The sequence below is a fragment of the Onthophagus taurus genome, chromosome 1 (genome assembly GCF_036711975.1).
Source record: "Onthophagus taurus isolate NC chromosome 1, IU_Otau_3.0, whole genome shotgun sequence".
NCBI lineage: Eukaryota > Metazoa > Arthropoda > Insecta > Coleoptera > Scarabaeidae > Onthophagus > Onthophagus taurus.
The window spans coordinates 40269231-40289893 of record NC_091966.1 but is presented as its reverse complement, the minus strand read 5'-3'; the positions used below and the strand labels follow the sequence as shown (position 1 = coordinate 40289893).

Genomic DNA, 20663 nt, shown 5'->3' with positions numbered 1-20663 from the left:
AAAAAACATAACCTCAAAACGTAAAATTTGAAATAATCCTATTAAAATAATCAATTAAAAAATATATCTATTTTGTTTAGATTTAATTAACATCTTAAAAAAACTTTTTCCTCATTTTTTTGATTATTTTAATTTTTAATTAATTTAATGATATTTTTATAATAAATGACATCTATTGAGTGAAAGTGAAACTTTTAATGACATTTAAAGTAACCAAAAAACTAAAATCCCCATACTCCCCATGGAAAAAAAACTTTCCAAATATTTTCAACAACCCATACGTCAAGTTTATTATGTTTTTTCATATCAACAACAAATAACCGATAAAAAGAACATTATATTTAAATACTAAACGGTTATAAAAGATAAACACCGAAATTTAGTCATCGTCTAATCCACTAATTATGATGGTTTCTAACAGACTTTCTTATTAAAAGAATTGATATGGATAAAGAGGCAAGCGACTTTGTAGATAATAAACAATGGGGCCCAGCGTTAGAAATTTACACAAAACTATTACATAGCCCCGGTTTGGATAAGCAGCAATTCCTGTTTTATATTTACATGCGAATGGGGTGTCTTTCGGAGCTTGGGCAACACGAAGGGGTTATAAACGACTCTCGTGCCATTTTAGAACTACTTGGAGTTGGTGAGGAGAACGAGCGTATCGAATTTAAGGTGCGACAACGTTTGGTTTATTCGTTGTTGTCACTTCAAAGGCATCAAGGTAAAAATTGCGACTTTTAAAGAATTATTTTAAATTTGATTTTTTGTAGAAGCGGAATTAATAGTTCAAGAATGGACCTCGAAGAATAAAGCAAGAGAATCCTCTAAATGTTTATCACAACTTTGTAGTAATTTTTATAATCAAAGTCATAATTTATCAAGATCCTCGATGAACGGATTTGTACAGGAAAATTTAAATCGTCCTAGATGTATTTATTGCAACTCTACATTTAATGATCAAATAGAATTACGACTCCATTGTCAAAGTGAGGCCCATCAAATGGCGGTTATGTCGGATGAAGGGAGAGATTGGCATTTTAGGCCCCCTCCGCGTGGTTATAACGGGGATCATTACGTTTTATGCGAAAGTTTTTTGGAGAATAATAATTGTAGATATGGAGTGCATTGTACGGAGGCTCACGGAGCTGGGGAATTAAATGAATGGAAGGAACGGTTTCAATATCGATTAATGAAAATGCAAAGGGCTTACGAAAAGGAGTTGTATGGTAAATCGTACACTGAGGAGTTATTAGAACAATGGTTGCAATCTTCGAATCCTGAGGAAATTATGAAAGAAAATTTAGATTACGTTATATGTTCTTGTTTATCGGATTTAACGATAAGTATACCGACGAAAAATACTTGCCATAGTTGGAAATTTGCAATTCAAAGTGCGTTTAAATTAAAAAGTGTCGCTTTATTGCAAGATACTTATAGAAATCATTTCGAAATAGCCTCAATTATTTATAAAGATTTAATTAATAATCAATTTGTAGAACTCGTCGCCGATAACAAACAAGAATGGACCACCTTAATTAACGAAAACCACCAAAATCAAGTTTTATCAAACCAAGAATACAACATAACCATTAATTTCCACACAAACATTTTCGGAACGTTTCGCCAAAGCATTGTATTTAATTTCGGATCACACCCGGTTCTTGTAAAACACGTTTGCGTCGACGTCGTACCAATTATGGATTTAGAAAAGATTAACGATATTAAAAAGGAGATAATTCTCTCGAATGGGAATCGTTGGAACTCGTCGAATTGTAATATTATCCCGTTTAATTCCGTTTTAACAACAACCGACCCTTGGATTAAAACGTTACAAGCCATGTACCCAAACCCGAACCCCGAAACTTTCGTTTTATCTCAAAGCACGATCATAGAAAAACATTTAAGTAGGCACAATTATAAAACGCGAATGCACGAATTATTATTTTTGGAGGAATTGGCTCGCAACGAGCAGATTTCGATGTATAACTTAAAAACCAAGCTAACAATCGCTCAAAGTTACGTTTTAACTTACTCGAATAGCTCGAGTACCGCTAAATATTCTAATAACGGCGAGTTGTTTGCTTTGATTAAGTTGGGGACTGATTTGTCGGAGGATACACCCCACGGGAGATTAATTTTAAGTAATTGTACGAGTGTTTTATTAGCCCCTGATGGAGATGAGTTCAATAATTTAACCGTTTACGAGTGTTTGATCGAAGATAAAGGAAAAAATGTAATTTATTTACGAATTTCGGCGAAAGCCGTTTTAGATTTAAACTTAAACATTAATTATTTATTCCCCGCTCAAATACAATTTCAATTAAATCGAATCCCTTACTGCGAGTGGCATTACGCCGTCGATAAATTAAACGATTTTAAATTAATTTACCCCGACGTTTTCGTACAGCCCGAAATACCGTGGAGTCCGGGGTTGCAATGGAACGAAGGGATGGATACGCGGTTAAACGTGAAACAACGCGAGGCTATAATCGCGATATCAACACCGCTTTACGTTAAATTACCCCCGATTTTAATAATTGGCCCGTTTGGAACAGGAAAAACTTTTACGCTGGCTCAAGCGATTAAGCATTTGCTTTCGACGCCTTTTAATCGAATTTTAATTTGTACCCACTCAAACAGCGCGGCTGATTTATACATAAAAGATTATTTAGATCCATATGTTAAATCGGGGCACCCAGAGGCGACCCCTTTAAGGATTTATTACCAAAAACGGTGGGTTGCCACCGTTCACGACACCGTTCAAAAGTACTGTTTGATTGATGGGGATGGTTCGAATTCGTCGAAGAAAAATTTTCGATTACCTACAATTGATGAGATTAAAAATCATCGGATTATTGTTGTTACGTTGTCGATTTCGATGTATTTAACGACGATTGGGTTACCCAAAGGATTTTTCACCCACATTTTATTAGACGAAGCGGCGCAAGCTATCGAATGCGAGTCGATTATGCCTCTTGCTTTAGCGAATGAAAATACGAGGATTGTTTTAGCCGGAGATCACATGCAATTGAGTCCCGAGGTTTACTCAAAAATCGCGAAAGAAAGAAAGTTCCACGTTTCTTTGTTGGAGAGGTTATACGATCATTACCCAACGAATTTTCCGTGCAAAATCTTATTATCGGAGAATTATCGGGCTCACAAAGCGATTATTGATTTCACCTCAGAGAGTTTTTACGATCAAAGATTAGTCGCTTGTGGGAAACAACCGAGTCATGAAAATTATTACCCCCTAACTTTTTACACAACTCGAGGCGAAGACGTTCAAGATCAAAACTCAACCGCTTTTTATAACAACTCAGAAGTTTATGAGCTCGTCGAACGAGTAACCGAGTTAAGAAACGTTTGGCCGGAAAATTGGGGCAAATTCAACGAGCACTCAATAGGGATCATGAGCCCATATTCGGATCAAGTATTTCGGATTAGAACCGAATTGCGGAAAAGAAAAATGCACGGAATTTCGGTTGAGCGAGTCCTAAACGTGCAAGGAAAACAATTTCGGGCCGTTTTTTTATCGACCGTTCGCACAAGAAGAACGTGTCAACAAAAAAATAACGACGAATTAGAATACGGGTTCTTATCCAACTCAAAATTATTAAACACGGCTGTTACGAGGGCGCAAAGTTTGGTTGTTGTGGTCGGAGATCCCGTTTCTTTATGCACAATCGGGAGGTGTAGCAAAGTTTGGGAGCGATTTTTAGAAATTTGCGAAAAAAATCACAGCTTATTCGGGATAAGTTGGTCCCAATTGCGGAATCAACTAGACGGGGTCGAATTAAAAAAGAATTACGGATTAAACCCTCTAGCCCCTGAATTCGTACCAAGAAAACACTTAATGGAGGCTTACATCATTAACTCGAAAGTTTCCCCAAATTTCGTTTGGCCCGCAAACGTCGAAATGATAAAAACCCCAGCTTCACCCACAATTTCATCATCAACACAACCCCCACCGCAACAATCTCAACCACGTCCAGTTTTTTACCAAATTCCACCCCCAACCCATTTTAACACCCTCCCCCAATTCATCCACGTCCCCAGAATACCCCCGTTAATTCCAAGACCCACTTACATAATTAACTCAAATTATTTCCCCAAATACAACCCCCCACCCCCGTTTATTCAAAACACAAACTTATTCCCCCCGATTTTACCCCCACAACAACAGCCACCGATTAATAAAATAATCCCAACAAACGAAAACATACAAATAATTCAATCAAAACAACCCTTAATTAATATGAACCAAGAAGAAAAGGGGATGATTCAATTCTTAGGGAACGTTCATTTCCCCGAATCGATGCAAAATTCGACCCTAAATGAATGCGTAAATCTCTTACCGCCGAATATGACACTCGCTGATATGATCACCCAAAATTATAAAGTCCAAGAAAGTTGGTTTCGTTATTTATTAAATACTAAAGGGATTGAAGCGGCGAAAAAATTCGAATGTTTGATTCATTTAACGACGAAAAGGGATCGATTGAGTTTGACGCCGACTAATTCGAACGTAAATGGGGTTTGTCATAATATAGGTGAGCACAATTTGAGTGGTCAAGATAATTGGACTCGAATCAATATGAACGATTCGGTTTTTTTGATGGAAAATGGGACTCAACCGAAATCGACTCCTTTGTATCAAAGGGGAGTGTCGAATTCGAGTCCCAGTAATAAGTTGGATGAAAAATTTTCGAATTTAAGTTTAGGGGAGACGACCGCTAGTTTGGAGAATAAAAGTTATGCTAGCGTTTTGAAAAAGTCTAAGCCGGTCACACCTTTGGAGTTGATAAATAATTTAAAGCCGGATAATTCGGAAAATGATTCTAGACTTTACCAGTATTTTGTATAGATTTAGATGTTTAACAACTTTTTAAACGGATTTGTATATAGATTTTTTTTAATATAATATATTTAGATTTTTTAGTGATAAGTCTTAATATTAGTTTTAAATCTTTTTCCCTGTGGATTGTAAGTCTTTTATAGAGATTTAAAAAAAAGTGTATGTGTACATAAATAAAAGTTTCTGTAATAAATCGATGTAGTTTATTTACAAAGAAGTTTTATTTCGAATTAAGATTAAAGTATTAGTTTAAGAAATAATGTAAATGATCATTTTGAGTTGATTTATATAATAAGCGTTATATAGTAATGTTTATGTCAAAGCTAAATGTCTATAATCTAAGAATATTGAAAGAAATTTGTATGTAAATGATGAAGTTTTGGAGAAAATTGGAGGTTACTTTTTGTCATAACCTAAAAATTAGAGAAAAATTAAAACAATAATCCTGATCTTATTTGTAGGTATTAAGTGATAGCATTTATATTAAATTAAAGCTAAAAGTCTATAATTTAAACATATTGAAAGATATCTCTATGAAAATGATTAAAATTAAGAGAAAATTTCAAAAATAAAGAACTGTCACAATTTGACATTTAAAGAAAAATGATAATTTTCAGAAATTTATCTAGTCTTTATTTATACCTAGGTATTATATAATAATTGTTACATAAAATTAAAGCTAAAAGTCTATAATTTAAAAATACTGAAAGATATCAATGTGTAAATGATGAAGTTTTGGAGAAAATTGAAGATTACCTTTTCTTTAATCTAACAATTAGGGAAAACTTATCACAATCATCATGATCTTATTTTTAGAAATTAAGTGATGACATTTATATCAAATTAAAGCTAAAAGTTCATAATTTAAGCATATTGAAAGATATCTCTGTGAAAATGATTAAAATTAAGAGAAAATTGCAAAAATAAAGAACTGTCACAATTTGACATTTAAAGAAAAATGATAATTTTCAGAAATTCATCTAGTCTTTATTTATACCTAGGTGTTATATAATAATTGTTACATAAAATTAAAGCTAAAAGTTTATAATTTAAAAATACTGAAAGATATCAATGTGTAAATGATGAAGTTTTGGAGAAAATTGAAGATTACCTTTTCTTTAATCTAACAATTAGGGAAAACTTATCACAATCATCATGATCTTATTTTTAGAAATTAAGTGATGACATTTATATCAAATTAAAGCTAAAAGTTCATAATTTAAGCATATTGAAAGATATCTCTGTGAAAATGATTAAAATTAAGAGAAAATTTCAAAAATAAAGAACTGTCACAATTTGACATTTAAAGAAAAATGATAATTTTCAAAAATCATCTTGTCTTTATTTATAGGTATTATATAATAATTGTTATATCAAATTAAAGCTAAAAGTCTATAATTTAAACATATTGAAAGATATCTCTATAAAAATGATTAAAATTAAGAGAAAATTTCAAAAATACAGAAATGTCATAATTTGACATTTAAAGAAAAATGATATTTAAAAAACAATCATTTTGGCCTTATTTAAAGGAATTATATAATAATTTTTATAGCAAATTAAAGCTAAAAGTCTATAATTTAAGCTTATTGAAAGATATCTCTATGAAAATGATTACATTTTAAAGAAAACTTCAAAAATAAAGAACTGTCATAATTTGACATTTAAAGATTTTATTTATTTTTTTACATTTATTTAAAAGAATTATATAATAATTTTTATATCAAATTAAAGCTAAAAGTCTATAATTTAAGAGTATTGAAAGATATCTCTATGAAAATAATTAAATTTTAAAGAAAATTTCAAAAATAAGACGCTAATTTCACAACTTGACTTATAAAGAAAAATGATAATATTCAAAAATTCATCTTGTCTTTATTTATAGGTATTATATAATAATTGTTATATCAAATTAAAGCTAAAAGTCTATAATTTAAAAATACTAAAAAATATCTCTATGAAAATGATTAAATTTTAGAGAAAATTTCAAAAATAAAAAGCTAATGTCACAATTTGACATTTAAAGAAAAATGATAATATTCAAAAATTCATCTTGTCTTTATTTGTAGGTATTATATCATAATTGTTATATCAAATTAAAGCTAAAAGTTCATAATTTAAGCATATTGAAAGATATCTCTATGAAAATGATTAAATTTTAGAGAAAATTTCAAAATTAAAGAACTGTCATAATTTGACATTTAAAGATTTTACATATATATTTTTTGACATTTATTTAAAGGAATTATATAATAATTTTTATATAAAATTAAAGCTAAAAGTCTATAATTTAAACGTATTGAAAGATATCTCTATGAAAATAATTAAATTTTAGAGAAAATTTCAAAAATTGAGAACTGTCATGACTTGACATTTACCTACTTAAAGTAAAATGATAACTTTTAAAAATTCATATTGATCTTATTTATAGGAATAATATACTGATTGCTTTATCACATTACAACTAAAAATCTATTCTTTCACATCATTATTATAATGTTTTGCAAAGCTCTTAAAAAGTTTCAATAATTCGATGAATATTGTCCCTTCATTTCCTAGTTACATGTTTGTAAGCTAACTGTTAAAAAAAGGTGATTTATCTGGTATATATGGATTGTCTACTATAATTTTAGTATAGGATATGCACCTACATAAGTAGACTAAAATCTTCCAAATATCCAACACAAAATTTATTCTTTATCAAAAATTGTTCTATTGGAAGAAAACAAAATAACCATATTTTATTAGTTTTTTATTTAAATAAACATTTTACTTATCACAGTTACATTTAATATTCAAGATATAAGAATTGTTACATTTAATATAAATTTTTTAAAATAATTTAATATGGGTTAATATATTAAATCATGTTTAATACTAATCTCAAAGTATCTTTTAATACTTACTAAATATTTATCATATACCAGACCTAATACCGTTTAAACAACTTGAGAATAAAAAAAAATTAAAAATGTGGTAAACAAACTTTACCAGCGAATAATTCCGAAATAACCGTTATCCATAAAGCTAAAACAAATAAAATGTAAGAAATACCAACTTGATGACTATTTGGTAATTGATAAGGTTGCCCGCCAATTTCATGTACATGGAAACCCATTGGAAATATTACAGCAGCGAGACAAAATAAAACCACTAAAAAGAAAGTTAATATAATACTGTGTAAGTTGCTAATATTGTTTTTCTTTGCATACTGGCTGTAAATCCAACCCATCTTGCATAAGGTACAACGTTTCTATCCCAGTGTGAAGAAGCAAGTAATATAATTGTGGTTGTAATACAAATGCACCCAACGAATATACACACTAAAGCTAGCAACCACTCAGGTTGTAAATCGGGTGTAAAACATACTGGTGTACGATCATGAACTGTCATACAAGTCCACATTAATCCCAATCGAGTATTACCTAAAACACAGTAACTTTTAGTGATTAAAACATGAAGTTGTAAGAATCTAACCTCCACTCTCCGTTATAATCCAATCTGGCATCGCCAAACTAACAATGGCAAATACATCTGCTGCAAGGAATAAAGTACCAGATACTACTGTTAATTTATCCATGAATATCTTCTTTACAAGCTTGTATTAAAAACATAAAGTAATGAAAATAAACATGAATAAATTTGGTTCGTAACTCCGCTAAGGAATTAGTTTAGATATTGGGTAAAAGATGGAGTAATTTTCAAATTGTTTAATAATTAAAGTTGGATTTTAATTTATTAATTACTTTGGGACTAATTAAAACAAAAAATGTCTTTCAAGTAATCTATATTTTAGTAATATCACAAACTCTCATAAGAAATGTATCTTTAATACCAACAATTGCTTTAAAAAGATTAAAAATACAGCAAAGATCTGGAAGAAACAGAAATTGTAGATTATCCTGTTTAAAAAATGAAAAATGTCCAAGGTTATACAAACAGTCCTTTATTTCAAAAAAGAAAAAAAAATCCTAAGTAATAAAAAGCTTTATATACACTTCCGAGTCCGCTTGTTCTCATTTGTTTTAATAAATCGAATAATTCTAATGTCGTCGTTCTGTCTTTACAAATATCAGCGCAATGGCAACCTCGTCTGTAGTATATAAAGTATCCTTTACTAACTAAACAACTGTTCTGTCGCTCGTTCTAGGTTCCAATTGTAGGATGACAGTGCAACTCTTGCTTGATGTTCATCAACACCCATATCTTGTAACCGTTTAATTTTATCATCAAATTCTGGATTTTCTTGTGGACCTAAAAAATTAAAAAATAATTAAAATATAAAGATTAATTCAAATTTAAATTTACCCCCCGCATAAACGTTCGTCCAGTGACTAGCTGTTCTTTGAAACATATCCAAATCCTCTTTAAATTGTCGCGCAACAACAGCATCTTGTGGATCATCTGGTTCCGCCGCTGAAAGTAGTGCTTGTAATGATAATAAAACTGTTCTTAACGTCATTGCAGCTGCCCTAGAAAAAAAGAAATATTTAACCAAATAATTGTTTTTTTATTTTAACTTGGAAAATGTTACCATTGATCTTTTAATATATCCAAACAAATCGCTCCCGTTACAGAACTGATATTGGGGTGCCATATTTTTGTAATGAACCGAACCTGGAAATAGAAAAGTTACATCATTAATCATTATGTTGAAAAAAAAAATCTCTAGAATTCTTTTGTGTATTTAAAAGTTATTTTTACAAATTTATATTTAGAAAATTTATTTTTGTACTTCAATTTTTAAACTAATTTTTATTTCGCTTTCGTCTAAACTTCATTTTCTAAGACAATTTAAAATTGTTTTTTATCATAATTGTAAAAGATTTTGATCAAACTAAATCTAGAACAAATAGTAGCACAATCACTGGACGAATGATTCTAGTTCTAGATATTGTGTTAGTTTTAGTGATAGTGTAAAACTAGAACTAACACTAGACTCACGGCTAAACCCGATACTTCTAGTTCTAGGTCTAGTGTTAGTTCTAGTTCTAATTGTCATTAAGTGCTAGATTGTTGAATATTTTTATTGATGTAGTTGAAAGGTTAAATATACGAATATTAGATTATACAGGGTCCTTCAGTTCAGCTCCCGTCTTCTGTAGCTCAGTTATCAATTAAGTTAGGAGTTTAATATTTTGCAGGCTTATACTGTATCTCAGGCCGCATTTCAGGAAATTATTATTGATTATACAGGTGTCCCAAAAAAGTGTGACGCCATGATGATATATTTTTTTAAATGGCACGATATATCTACAGCGCCTCATTAATAAAGTTTCATGTCAAACTTATTAAGTAAGGTCTAGTGGATTCGTTAACCAAGTTCAATTGATTCAAAATTATACAGGGTGGCCAAAATCTAGTGTTGAAACTTTCAAACTTTAAAGCATTTTATCTTTCTTATTTTAAATTGGACCCCCTACATATTTTTATGTAAATTGATGCAGAATTAAAAAACAAAAATATTTTGTAATAACAACCCCATCACAATTCCTGACATTTAAAATGTTATTCGCTGAAAACTCGTATTTCATCTATTCCAACGGCAATTTTAATTAATAAAAATCCATCGTGGCTATAAAAAACAATTGACTAAGAAATCATATTATCATAAATGTTTTAAACATTGTTACCTTCGCAGTACTAATTGTTTAAGCTATTTACACGCCAATATTATTTTTTGCTATGCAGTACAACAAAGAAGAGCTCGTAGATATGATTTTTATATTAGGGGAATGTCAAAAAACTGTTTTTTGGCAAGTCGAGTTTACGCACAGCGTTATCCGGAACGACGACATCTCTATTAGTCAATAAGCAGTCGCTGTTTCGAATTTAAGGGCCATATGGCATTAATAGACTTTCGATATCTTACAAAACAGGGTCATTCAAATAGGCATTTTTGATCGTTGTCGGCTTCAGAAGCAGTAATGTTCCTTCTTCAAGTCTAGTTAGTGTCTATTTGCAGAACAAAATGGTGATTTAAATCTGGATGTTATTCAAAAACTGGTTTATTCGAAATAAGACGTCGTCAGCGTAATCGAAACTTAATGAAGACGAGAACTGCTTCTTATTAATCGGATTTGTGAACAACATATTCTAGCTCAAAAAAACATGGAGATAGCTGAGGTCTCTAGATTAGATTTCTAGACATGTCCAAACGCCACAAGCGTATAAATTCCTATTTAGAAGCTCGCTGTTAGAAACAGATATAACACCAACTTCACCGATGTAGAGAACCTATATTCCAACTTATTCGAAGCTAATTTAGTACCCGATAATGAGGTGATTTCAGATATTAATTTAACTTCTTTGACTTGGTAGTAGTTGAAGTTAATATGCCAAACTACTACGTCATCGAACAATTCTTAGAGCGACGATGAGTATCTACCACTACCTCAATTTCCTAAAACTACATCAATTTTAATCTCTAGTAATCATCAATCAAAATAGCAGTTGAAATTGTCTGTCGCTGGTAACACTGCCATGTTCTGGAGGGAATAGATTGAAGAGATAGACATGACTTGAAAATCATTGATGATTCAGAAAATCGCCCTTGAAGAGATTATAAACAACGCCATGAGAACGGGCTGGACTCATAAATAACAAACATGGAATCCACAAGACCCCGATGAAGAGCGTCAAATCACTTCATATATTTGGAATCCACAGCAATTAATTCTTAGAGAGTGAAGGGAATTATGAAATGGACACCACAAGGATAAAGAGTTAGAAGAAGACAAAGGTGTATGAAACAGGAAGTCCACAGGTATTATGAAGTCCACAGAAGACTGTAGTGCTGGAAGAAGAAGATGAGAACGTGCGAAAGATCTGCGAGCACACTCTCAAGAAAGCCACAATCATTCATATTTGGGATATTTGGGACAAAATTTTTGTTGTTCCAATGTCTAGGTCTCATGGTGGTTATAAAGCTCTAAAAAAAGAGAGCTGAAACACCTACAAGCCAAAAAGAGACTGGAGCATAAATGATGAAGATGAACATTCAGAATCAATCGAGACAGTACCAGCAGCGTATTGGTTTTTGGTGTCTGAAAGGATGTTTGAGGAATCCAGATTAACTAAGAAATGCTTCTGTTTGAATCAATCCATGTCACAATTTGCTTAAATCAACTAGCGTTGAGATTAGATGCAGCTATGTCATTATGATTCAGTGGCCTGCTCTGGTTTAAAGACTCTGACCAGTTAAAATGCTGAAAGTATGGAATTTCAAGACATTATCTGGAAGAACTGAACTATACACAGCACTAAATATTAATATACACGTTTAAAACTTTATTGAAACTATAGAAGAATAGGTTTGAGGTGTCATAAGTCCAAAGTAAACTGACAGGTAATACAACATATAAGTGGAGCAAGAAACAGCAAGATTCTAAGAAGAAAGTAGTAATTTGACCATTTAGGTTTTAGGTCTTATAAAGAAATGAAGTAAGAATAATCAGATCCAACACTAGACCAAATGAACTGGAATTTCTAAGAAGCTGAGATGTTCTCCATGAGCCTGTAACAACTGATTGGTTAAAAATACTTTTTGAACCAAAAATTACCTAAATCTTGATTTAATTAATCGAAATCTATCCAATAATACATCGCGGAACTCAAAGATAGAGAATCACTGGTGAATATATGTGGATCAGCTATAGTACTACCTCAATTCATCTTATTTTCATCTAATGAACCTCAGAGTTTTTCTTTAATCAGATATGAACAGCCGGTTTGGTGGCTTCCCATCTGAGTAAGCTGATCACCAATGATGATTCCAAATCTAATAGTGATTAAGTTGATTTCTCATTAAATAACATAACACTTTAGCTCTTCTAAACAAAGAGACGCAATTTAAACAATTACTAGAAAAACCTTTGAGAACATAGATTAAGATATTGATGCATAAGTGGGATTCTACGCCCATGATTGTTCCTATGCTGTGAGATTTAGTAACTCCATGTGTTCTTCTAACCACATAGATTCAATTCAATGTCGATTTTTAGCTCATAAAGCTTTCCTTATATCTCCAGTGATGCAAAATACGGATTTTCTAGAGGTGTCCTTGAAGGCTTGTTTACTCAAATTATAAATTGACGCACTTTAATATTCCTTTTGAATACACACAACTGTTAAAATGGCAACAATTAAATCAATTTGGAGGTAATTCATTAAAGACCGTGCTATTTAAAAAAAAATCAACCTTATTTATAAAATATAACAATCATTTTTAAGGGATTTTAAGTGATAGTGATAAAATAACTATTTTTAAATTTTAAACGAACCTAACCTCAACTGTCAAAATCATAATTTATCTAAAGATTCTTCTAATGTAAAAAATTATTACCTAATTTAATTATACCCAACAAGAATAAATAATTTGGAAATAATTCCTTGAAATTAAAAAAAAAAATTAACCTAATTTTTAAAAATTTAAATGTTAACCTAACCTCAATTTCCTATTGATTCTCTAAAAAGTTTTCTTTGACTTAATATATTGATTTTTTAATTTAACCGCCTAACAAGATTAAAATAAGCTACTCAAAAATCTATCAGTTATGTAACATTATTTCGAAAGTTCACATATTTCCAAATTTGTCAAAATCATAAAATAAAAAATTTAATTGACATTGACATGACTTATCAAAAATCAATCAGAAATTTTCATTAAAAACGTCTCTACCTAAAACAAACAAATAATTAACGTAAATATAAAATGTATACTTACTTTCGGTGGATTAAACGGATATGTTTCAGGTATTTTTATTTCCAATATAAAATTACCACCCTCGTAAGGTGTATCTGGTGGTCCGGCAATTTCACCTTTCAACTCAGTGTAACTATTATTGACCGGTTCAACTTTAATGGCGCATTTTGCAACCTAAAAACAAGGAAACAAAATATTTTTGTTATTAAAAAAAAAAACAAAAAAGGGAGGTTAACAATTGTGATAACCTCTTTCAGTTTTTACCAACACACACACATTTCAATACTGGTGATTGAAAGCAAGATTAATCAATAAAATGTTTTTAATTGTGTTAGTTTGTGTTGAAAACGCACAATAATGTCGAAAAACGAAGAAAAAGGTGAAGGAGGAGAAGAAGACGGCGAGGGTAAGAGAAAAAATTTTCGTGTTATTAAAGTAAGGTTATGTTTTTTTTATACTTTTATGGATTAAAATTTAAGTTGTGCGGGACTTTTTCAATACAACTTTAGGGTTAATATTAGTGCGAAATGATTGCGATTCTTACCTCTTCACTTTTAATAACCTCTTTAAACTCACGTTGGATTCTTTGCGCAGCGATGTTGGCCATTACGGTTGTTATAATTGAGCTATCATAACATAAAAGACGTGAGGGCGCGAAATGGATTTTGAATGGGCGTCTAATGTTTTTGGAAAGAAATGAAATTTTTTTTTAACTGACTGACTTTCACACTTTGTAATTTACAGTGAAGTTATCTGACGTGAAAAGTTGAAAGGTTTATTTTTTTTGATCAAGTTAGCCAACCCACTTTTACGTAGATTCTGGTGACTTGCAAAAAATTCGATTTTTTCACATTTCAATCCGAAATAGAATATTTTCAATAATATATTCGATCAAAAACCGTTTGTTTTAACGAATTTTAATCGTTCGGTGAATTAAAACTAATCAACGCCGAACTGAATATGCCTAATTCCCACTCTGCAAAGTCGTAAACAAATGTCCCTATTGGTCGAGTTAACAAAGATAATCATTTAAGTTCTTATGACGTGATATAAGATAATGAAAAGGCGCGAAATTACTTTGGGTTTTGTTAATAAATTGTTTGAATTAACTTTTTTAAGAATGCAATAAGTTAATTCAAATTTCTTAAATTTAATGAAATATATACGTTAGTTTTAGCACCAATAGGTGGTGCTACTTCAACAGTAATCTTCATCCATTTTGATTTCATTTTTAAAAATTTTATTAAAAATTTTTTTTATTACAATAATCCTAAATAAAGAATTAATATACGATAATAGGTTGTAAGTATTAACCATTATTATCAACGATTTATTTTAAATAAGTATTATTAATTAAAAAAAAATTATATCTTATTTCAATCAATAGATGGCACTAGTTGAAATAGCTATCATAATATTAAGAAAATTTAATTTTTGTTAAACATATTACAATAACTTTTAACAATACTTATTTATTGTGTATCTCGTGCAATTTTAGACGTTTTTTAAGTTTAAATTTATTTTTTTAATTCTCTCTGTAAACAAAAATTGATTTTTAATCTGTCATATCTGACAGGTACGTGTCAAAATTTTATTAATACGAAATTACTATTAAAATGAATTTTTGACTTTTAGCTTCACTTTAATATAGTATTAGCTATACATATGCTACAAAGAAGATGCTTTTTGAGTTATTTTTTAATCTTTCTTGAATATTTCGTGAAAATCGCATGACTTGTATTTCAACCAACAGATGGCGCCACTTTAACTGTTAAAATGTTTCATATTGTTTATTTTTGAATTTAAATACATATAATTTAACATTTAATGAAAGAAAGTCATAATCGTGAAAGATATCACAGTCCAATGCATATTTTCTATTAAATTTGAAATCGTTTAAAATGATTGCAGAAGTAACACTGGGAAATACTTTTCCTATTAGTTTAGCAACATCAAATATTATTATTGGCCTCCCAGCAGGCACAGATGTAAATGTAAATAGCCGGAAACATGATTTAACAGCTTCATTTTATGCAAACTGTTTGTGTAGATAATTAACATTACAATTCCAACTTTGACATTGTTGAGTAGCAACAAAACAGAGTTAAGTTTAGGCGGTTTAATGATTCTATGAAATAGATGATCGAGTCTGGTGAAGGCTCTTTCAACTTATTGGCTTTGAAATTCATCCTACAGAACACAATTATTAAAATTTTTCCAATTTGGTTCCTTTGAAGGCAGTTTCTTGAGCTAGACTTGTTTCTTCAGCTTTCTGTAACGTAAAGTCGGAATGACGTGCTCAAAAACAGCACAGTTATATATTTCCTACCCCTCTTTTCTCTCCCCATGATGTTGGAATTCATTTATTATTGGATTTTGCAAAATCATAAGCATCAAACTTCATGATGGAGATAAGCACAGTTCTTTATATAATTTACTTTTCTTCCATTCTAATTTGAATATTTCAGTAAAAGATGCATCCCTTTTTTCTCCAAGACTTTACAGCCAATTTAAGTGATTTCGCATCTAAAAATTAAAAGATTGCTTAATGTTTTAGTAAAACATAACGTTATTTTAAATTTACAACTACGTTATTACATAACTTTTAGAAATTAAAAACGCACAAATAAAGTATTATTTTATAAATAAATTTAGAAAGAAATATGTTAATGTAGTTTTAAAAGTAAGGTTATGTTTTAAATTTCGTTAAAATCAAAAATTATAAATGAAAATTCGATAATTAACTAATACTAAGATGGATAATTCATGGAAATGTATCGTTTTATTCACTTAATCTTGTAAAACGTGAAAAATATCATTTTTATATGTTAAATCTTTTATAAACAAATTTCTGAAGAGCACCATATCGTTTTTTGACGTCTGCTAGAGGCCGCCACCGTAAATTTAAATTTTAAATTAAAGTGTACCTAATCCTAAGGTACAACTATTCTTAGGGGCAAGACTCCCTAATTATTAAAAAAAGTCGATTTTGTTCTTAAAATTTATCCATAAATGTTTTATTTCTTAAAAATATTAATTTTAAATAATCAGAACCTTTAATCCATAGATGACGCTACCGGTAAGTTGTAAAAATAACTGTTAAAATATAGATATGTCTATATACATATAAAAACATATTAGAAGTCTTTTTAATTTATTAAATTAATAAATTTTTATTCGACTCAATTCTTTTGATACTCTAAATATTAAAAGAAATTTATTAAATTAATTAATTAAATTTAAAGTCCCTAACCATGTTTGCCAACTTATTTTCATCAATTCACAAAGAAAAGTTTTTTGCTAATTTTCCGGTTTTAACGTTGATGTTACACTAATCGTGCGATTAAAAATCATCTTTTTAGTGAACTTTAATTGTACGTTTAATTCACAAAATAAAATTAATCGATATTAATTTTATTTCCGCCTCATTCCCACTCTACTTAGCTGTAAACAAATATCCCTATTGGTCGGTTTTGCAGTGATGCCCTCGTTCTCTCAACCGGTGCGTGCTAAAAGTTTGGTTCGGGCAAAACTCGAAAAGCCCAGTGTGATACTCCACAGCAGAATGCCCAACATCAAAGTCTTTAGCGGTACGTCTCATCCGGATCTCGCGCAGAGGATCGTCGATCGTCTTGGTATCGATCTTGGTAAAGTTGTTACGAAAAAGTTCAGTAATTTAGAAACATGGTAAGTTTTTTTAGTTGTTTCTTTTACACATTAAATTCCCCTAAACGAATTGTCGAAAACGAACACGTTGTTTTAAATTAAAAGAATAAATATATCTTTTTAACCTCAGCAATTAACTTCAATTTGATGAATTGATTTTTGTTATTTTTTTTTTACAGTGTGGAAATTGGAGAATCTGTAAGAGGAGAAGATGTTTATATCGTTCAATCAGGAAGCGGAGAAATAAACGATAATCTTATGGAACTTTTAATTATGATAAATGCATGCAAAATTGCTTCTGCAAGTCGCGTAACTGCTGTCATTCCTTGCTTTCCTTATGCAAGACAAGACAAAAAGGACAAGGTTTGTATCCCACAACAAATTAGCCCTGTTATCACGCTTTTTAACCGTACGTGATATCTTCCTTTCTATTTTTCTTTTTTCTCTTTATGTGCACTTTTTGGCTTATTCTTTTTATTTTTATCTTGAAAACCACATCATTTTCACCGAAATTAATAGAAATATAAATAATGAAATTAAATATTAATTTATGTTGTAACTATGTGATTCTAGACAGACAGTAGTGAAAAGTTAATGGCAAAATGGAAAAACACCGAGTGGAAATTCAGGGTAAAACTTATTCATTGCTGAATGTATAGGGATCGCTTTTATATAATTTTTTATTTTGTTAAAATAAAAAATAGGTTTAGTGGGTTTAGATTTCAGATTGAATCAAAACAAAAATTAATAATCTCATCCAAACTAACTAAAAAATTATCATTGTTTTGTGCGCTTTTTGTTAGGCAATACAATTTACACAAGTATTCATAAAACTCCGATACGAATTCATCACGTTTCAATAATAAATTTGTTGTTTTCATAATTCTGACGAAAATACAATATCTCTTAGGCAATGTCTCTCAAACACAAACAGATAAGGAATGATTCTTTTTGACCTTTGGTCATTGATTTCAAAAAATAATTAAAAATAATTTTATGAGTTAGTTTCTTACAAAATTTGTTTACGTAGAAAATTATGCTAACGAATTAATTTGTTGAATTTGCAAGAAATTTGATCTGTTTTAATACGATTTGCTGAGAATTATTTCAATTAACCTCAAATTTTCCAAAATTGACGTTGACATATTTAACCTCAAAAAAACTTAAATATTTTTCTTTATTCTTTTTAAATATTGCTATAAATTTTAAAGTAAAGTTTTAAATAATTTTTCAGTTTTTAAACTTAATTTAATAATAATATAAACTAATCATTACAATTACCTTAAATTTAATAAAACTGTAAAATTTGACGTATTTATATGACAATTTCCTCCAATGTAAATTGACATGAAGTTGGCTAGATTTCAATGCAATTTAATACCCATGTTTTAAATTGTTCTATTTTTTGGATATATTACATTGTACCATTCTATATATAATCAGTATTGATATGAAGTGGAATTTTTTTTCTGTTAACAATTTTGTGAATGGAATCAAATTTTATTGTAATTCAATAACATGAACATAGCATTTAAACGACAAGAAAAATAATTTTAATGACGTTAGCGACATTTCTTTTAAATGGAACCATTCATTTATGAAAGAACATTTTTTCTAGAAGTAATGATGAAAATTAAATATTGATATGGTTACATACTGAAAATTTTAAGAAAAAAGACTTAAATGTACAAATTTTAATTATTTTGTAACCATAAACGAGATTTCTCATTGGTTACCATAGAAACCCATTGTTTGCTTTTAACATCTGTCAAAACTACAATATCCAAATCCGCATTCGAACACCCACCGAAAAATTAATCACGATTTATTCAAGAATGGTACTTAGATTTATTGCACTTAGAAGAGCAAAAGTGGGTGTCTTGATTACCTATACTGTTTGAAAACTACACCAAAGACCATTTTATTCACAATTGAGAGCAAAAATCGTATTCAAACAGGTCGCAAGATTAATTTTCAATGAATATGAACATTAAAACCGGACACAACAAGTAGTACTTACTTTATTTTAATGCAAAATACCCAAACCGATCGGCAATAATACAAAATAGATGGAGCTTATTTGACATTTGAGGTTATGTCAATGTAAACAAACATGAAATGAGGTTATGTTACATTATAACTTAAATTAATTGATCATTGAATCACAAACAACACATTTGCTTTATAACGTCCGCAATTGAATGTCTTGTATTTGTCTAGTTTGGCTTCTTCATCAAAATCAATCATCTCAACACAAATATAAACAATAAAAATAATTTTTTTTATATTTTAACAATTAGAGTCGAGCTCCAATTTCGGCAAAACTCGTAGCTAACATGCTTTCGGTAGCCGGAGCCGATCATATAATAACAATGGATCTCCACGCTTCTCAAATTCAAGGATTCTTCGATATCCCCGTTGATAATCTTTACGCCGAACCGGCCGTTTTGAAATGGATCAAAGAGAACATCGTGGAGTGGCGCAACAGCATCATCGTTTCGCCGGATGCTGGGGGCGCGAAACGAGTGACATCGATAGCGGATCGATTGAATGTGGAGTTCGCTTTGATTCATAAAGAACGAAAGAAAGCGAACGAAGTCGCGTCGATGGTGCTTGTTGGTGATGTGAAGGATAGAGTGGCGATTTTGGTGGATGATATGGCTGATACTTGTGGAACGATTTGTCATGCAGCTGAGAAATTGATGGAAGCTGGGGCTACGAAGGTTTACGCGATTTTAACACATGGAATCTTCTCTGGGCCGGCTATTTCTAGGATTAATAATGCTTGTTTTGAAGCTGTTGTTGTTACTAATACCATTCCTCAAGATGGACACATGAAAGAATGTCCGAAAATACAGGTTAAAACAGTTTTTGATTATTGTTATAAGTTGAATTAAATTTTTGTTTCTTTTTTAGTGTATTGATGTTTCTATGATGTTTGCGGAAGCAGTGAGACGCACACATAACGGTGAATCAGTCTCATATTTATTCTCCAATGTTCCTTATTGAACATTTTTGCAAGTTTCATTTTTAATAATGTAATTGTAATATAATTTTTTCATTATTTCGCAGTGATTACATGTAATTACTTTTTTTTTGTTAATTTTTTTCTTTTTATTTAGAGAATCTCTAGGTTAATTATGTTTGAAATTATTAAATGCATGGTTGCCATATTTCTTTTTAACGTGAAGTTTTTTAAAATAAATTTATTATTTTCTTTTAGAGGTTAATTCTAAATAAATTTGGCGTTTTTTGGTGAGTCTTGGAGAATGTCCGAATATATTTGTATGTTAGGAGAATAAAATAAAGAACGTTTCGATACTAAATGAGATTTATTGATTTTTTATATTTAAACTTATTGTTAGTCAAAAATCCTTTTTGACAGCTGTCATGTCAAAATTATCGTCATTGGTATCACAACCCCTGGTGAGT

At 30.2% G+C, this 20663-nt stretch overlaps 4 protein-coding genes and 1 long non-coding RNA gene across 8 annotated transcripts; 2 read left to right on the top strand and 3 right to left on the bottom strand.

Annotated features, from left to right (window-relative positions):
• The first annotated feature begins 247 nt into the window (after nucleotides 1-247).
• LOC111428376 (Helicase with zinc finger) lies at nucleotides 248-5067 on the top strand. The gene is made up of 2 exons (XM_023063872.2): nucleotides 248-727; nucleotides 777-5067. The coding sequence occupies exons 1-2, from the start codon at nucleotides 445-447 to the stop codon at nucleotides 4868-4870; spliced, it is 4377 nt and encodes a 1458-aa protein (XP_022919640.1). The 5' UTR covers nucleotides 248-444; the 3' UTR covers nucleotides 4871-5067.
• Nucleotides 5068-7719: 2652 nt separating this feature from the next.
• LOC111428506 (uncharacterized protein C16orf52 homolog A) lies at nucleotides 7720-8521 on the bottom strand. The gene is made up of 3 exons (XM_023064055.2): nucleotides 8339-8521; nucleotides 8074-8286; nucleotides 7720-8014 (listed from the first exon to the last, which is right to left on the bottom strand). The coding sequence occupies exons 1-3, from the start codon at nucleotides 8439-8441 to the stop codon at nucleotides 7827-7829; spliced, it is 504 nt and encodes a 167-aa protein (XP_022919823.1). The 5' UTR covers nucleotides 8442-8521; the 3' UTR covers nucleotides 7720-7826.
• Nucleotides 8522-8791: 270 nt separating this feature from the next.
• On the bottom strand, nucleotides 8792-14534 carry LOC111428311 (ubiquitin conjugating enzyme 4). Its single transcript, XM_023063789.2, has 5 exons — nucleotides 14110-14534; nucleotides 13587-13739; nucleotides 9396-9478; nucleotides 9170-9333; nucleotides 8792-9115 (listed from the first exon to the last, which is right to left on the bottom strand). The coding sequence occupies exons 1-5, from the start codon at nucleotides 14170-14172 to the stop codon at nucleotides 8979-8981; spliced, it is 600 nt and encodes a 199-aa protein (XP_022919557.1). The 5' UTR covers nucleotides 14173-14534; the 3' UTR covers nucleotides 8792-8978.
• On the top strand, nucleotides 13843-20562 carry LOC111428301 (phosphoribosyl pyrophosphate synthetase). 2 transcript variants are annotated; one of them, XM_023063767.2, is made up of 6 exons: nucleotides 13843-13971; nucleotides 17045-17252; nucleotides 17411-17594; nucleotides 17805-17861; nucleotides 19532-20089; nucleotides 20148-20562. In XM_023063767.2, exons 1-6 carry the CDS (start codon nucleotides 13923-13925, stop codon nucleotides 20238-20240), a joined length of 1149 nt encoding a protein of 382 aa, XP_022919535.1. In that variant the 5' UTR covers nucleotides 13843-13922; the 3' UTR covers nucleotides 20241-20562. The 2 variants fall into 2 exon arrangements, with proteins under 2 accessions (XP_022919535.1, XP_022919545.1); XM_023063777.2 differs by lacking the exon at nucleotides 17805-17861.
• Nucleotides 15337-17063, bottom strand: LOC111428321 (uncharacterized). Of its 3 annotated transcripts, none has more exons than XR_002708052.2 (3): nucleotides 16311-17063; nucleotides 15895-16091; nucleotides 15337-15837 (listed from the first exon to the last, which is right to left on the bottom strand). It is a non-coding gene; the product is annotated as an uncharacterized lncRNA (long non-coding RNA). The 3 variants fall into 3 exon arrangements; XR_011642375.1 differs by having other exon boundaries at nucleotides 16356-17063; XR_011642374.1 differs by lacking the exon at nucleotides 16311-17063 and adding an exon at nucleotides 16150-16286.
• Nucleotides 20563-20663: the final 101 nt, after the last annotated feature.

What these genes read in the sequence shown, in the direction of transcription:
- LOC111428506 (XM_023064055.2), bottom strand. Translation starts at nt 8,441, where the DNA reads ATGGATAAATTAACAGTAGTATCTGGTACTTTATTCCTTGCAGCAGAT. An exon ending in GATTATAACGGAGAGTGGAG is followed by an intron (nt 8,287 to 8,338) that starts GTTAGATTCTTA and finishes ACTGTGTTTTAG; the next exon opens with GTAATACTCGATTGGGATTA. An exon ending in ATGGGTTGGATTTACAGCCA is followed by an intron (nt 8,015 to 8,073) that starts GTATGCAAAGAA and finishes CTTTCTTTTTAG; the next exon opens with TGGTTTTATTTTGTCTCGCT.
- LOC111428311 (XM_023063789.2), bottom strand. Translation starts at nt 14,172, where the DNA reads ATGGCCAACATCGCTGCGCAAAGAATCCAACGTGAGTTTAAAGAGGTT. An exon ending in ATCCGTTTAATCCACCGAAA is followed by an intron (nt 9,479 to 13,586) that starts GTAAGTATACAT and finishes TTCTATTTCCAG; the next exon opens with GTTCGGTTCATTACAAAAAT. An exon ending in GACGAACGTTTATGCGGGGG is followed by an intron (nt 9,116 to 9,169) that starts GTAAATTTAAAT and finishes TTAATTTTTTAG; the next exon opens with GTCCACAAGAAAATCCAGAA.
- LOC111428376 (XM_023063872.2), top strand. Translation starts at nt 445, where the DNA reads ATGGATAAAGAGGCAAGCGACTTTGTAGATAATAAACAATGGGGCCCA. An exon ending in GTCACTTCAAAGGCATCAAG is followed by an intron (nt 728 to 776) that starts GTAAAAATTGCG and finishes GATTTTTTGTAG; the next exon opens with AAGCGGAATTAATAGTTCAA.
- LOC111428301 (XM_023063767.2), top strand. Translation starts at nt 13,923, where the DNA reads ATGTCGAAAAACGAAGAAAAAGGTGAAGGAGGAGAAGAAGACGGCGAG. An exon ending in TTCAGTAATTTAGAAACATG is followed by an intron (nt 17,253 to 17,410) that starts GTAAGTTTTTTT and finishes TTTTTTTTACAG; the next exon opens with TGTGGAAATTGGAGAATCTG. An exon ending in GACAAGACAAAAAGGACAAG is followed by an intron (nt 17,595 to 17,804) that starts GTTTGTATCCCA and finishes ATGTGATTCTAG; the next exon opens with ACAGACAGTAGTGAAAAGTT.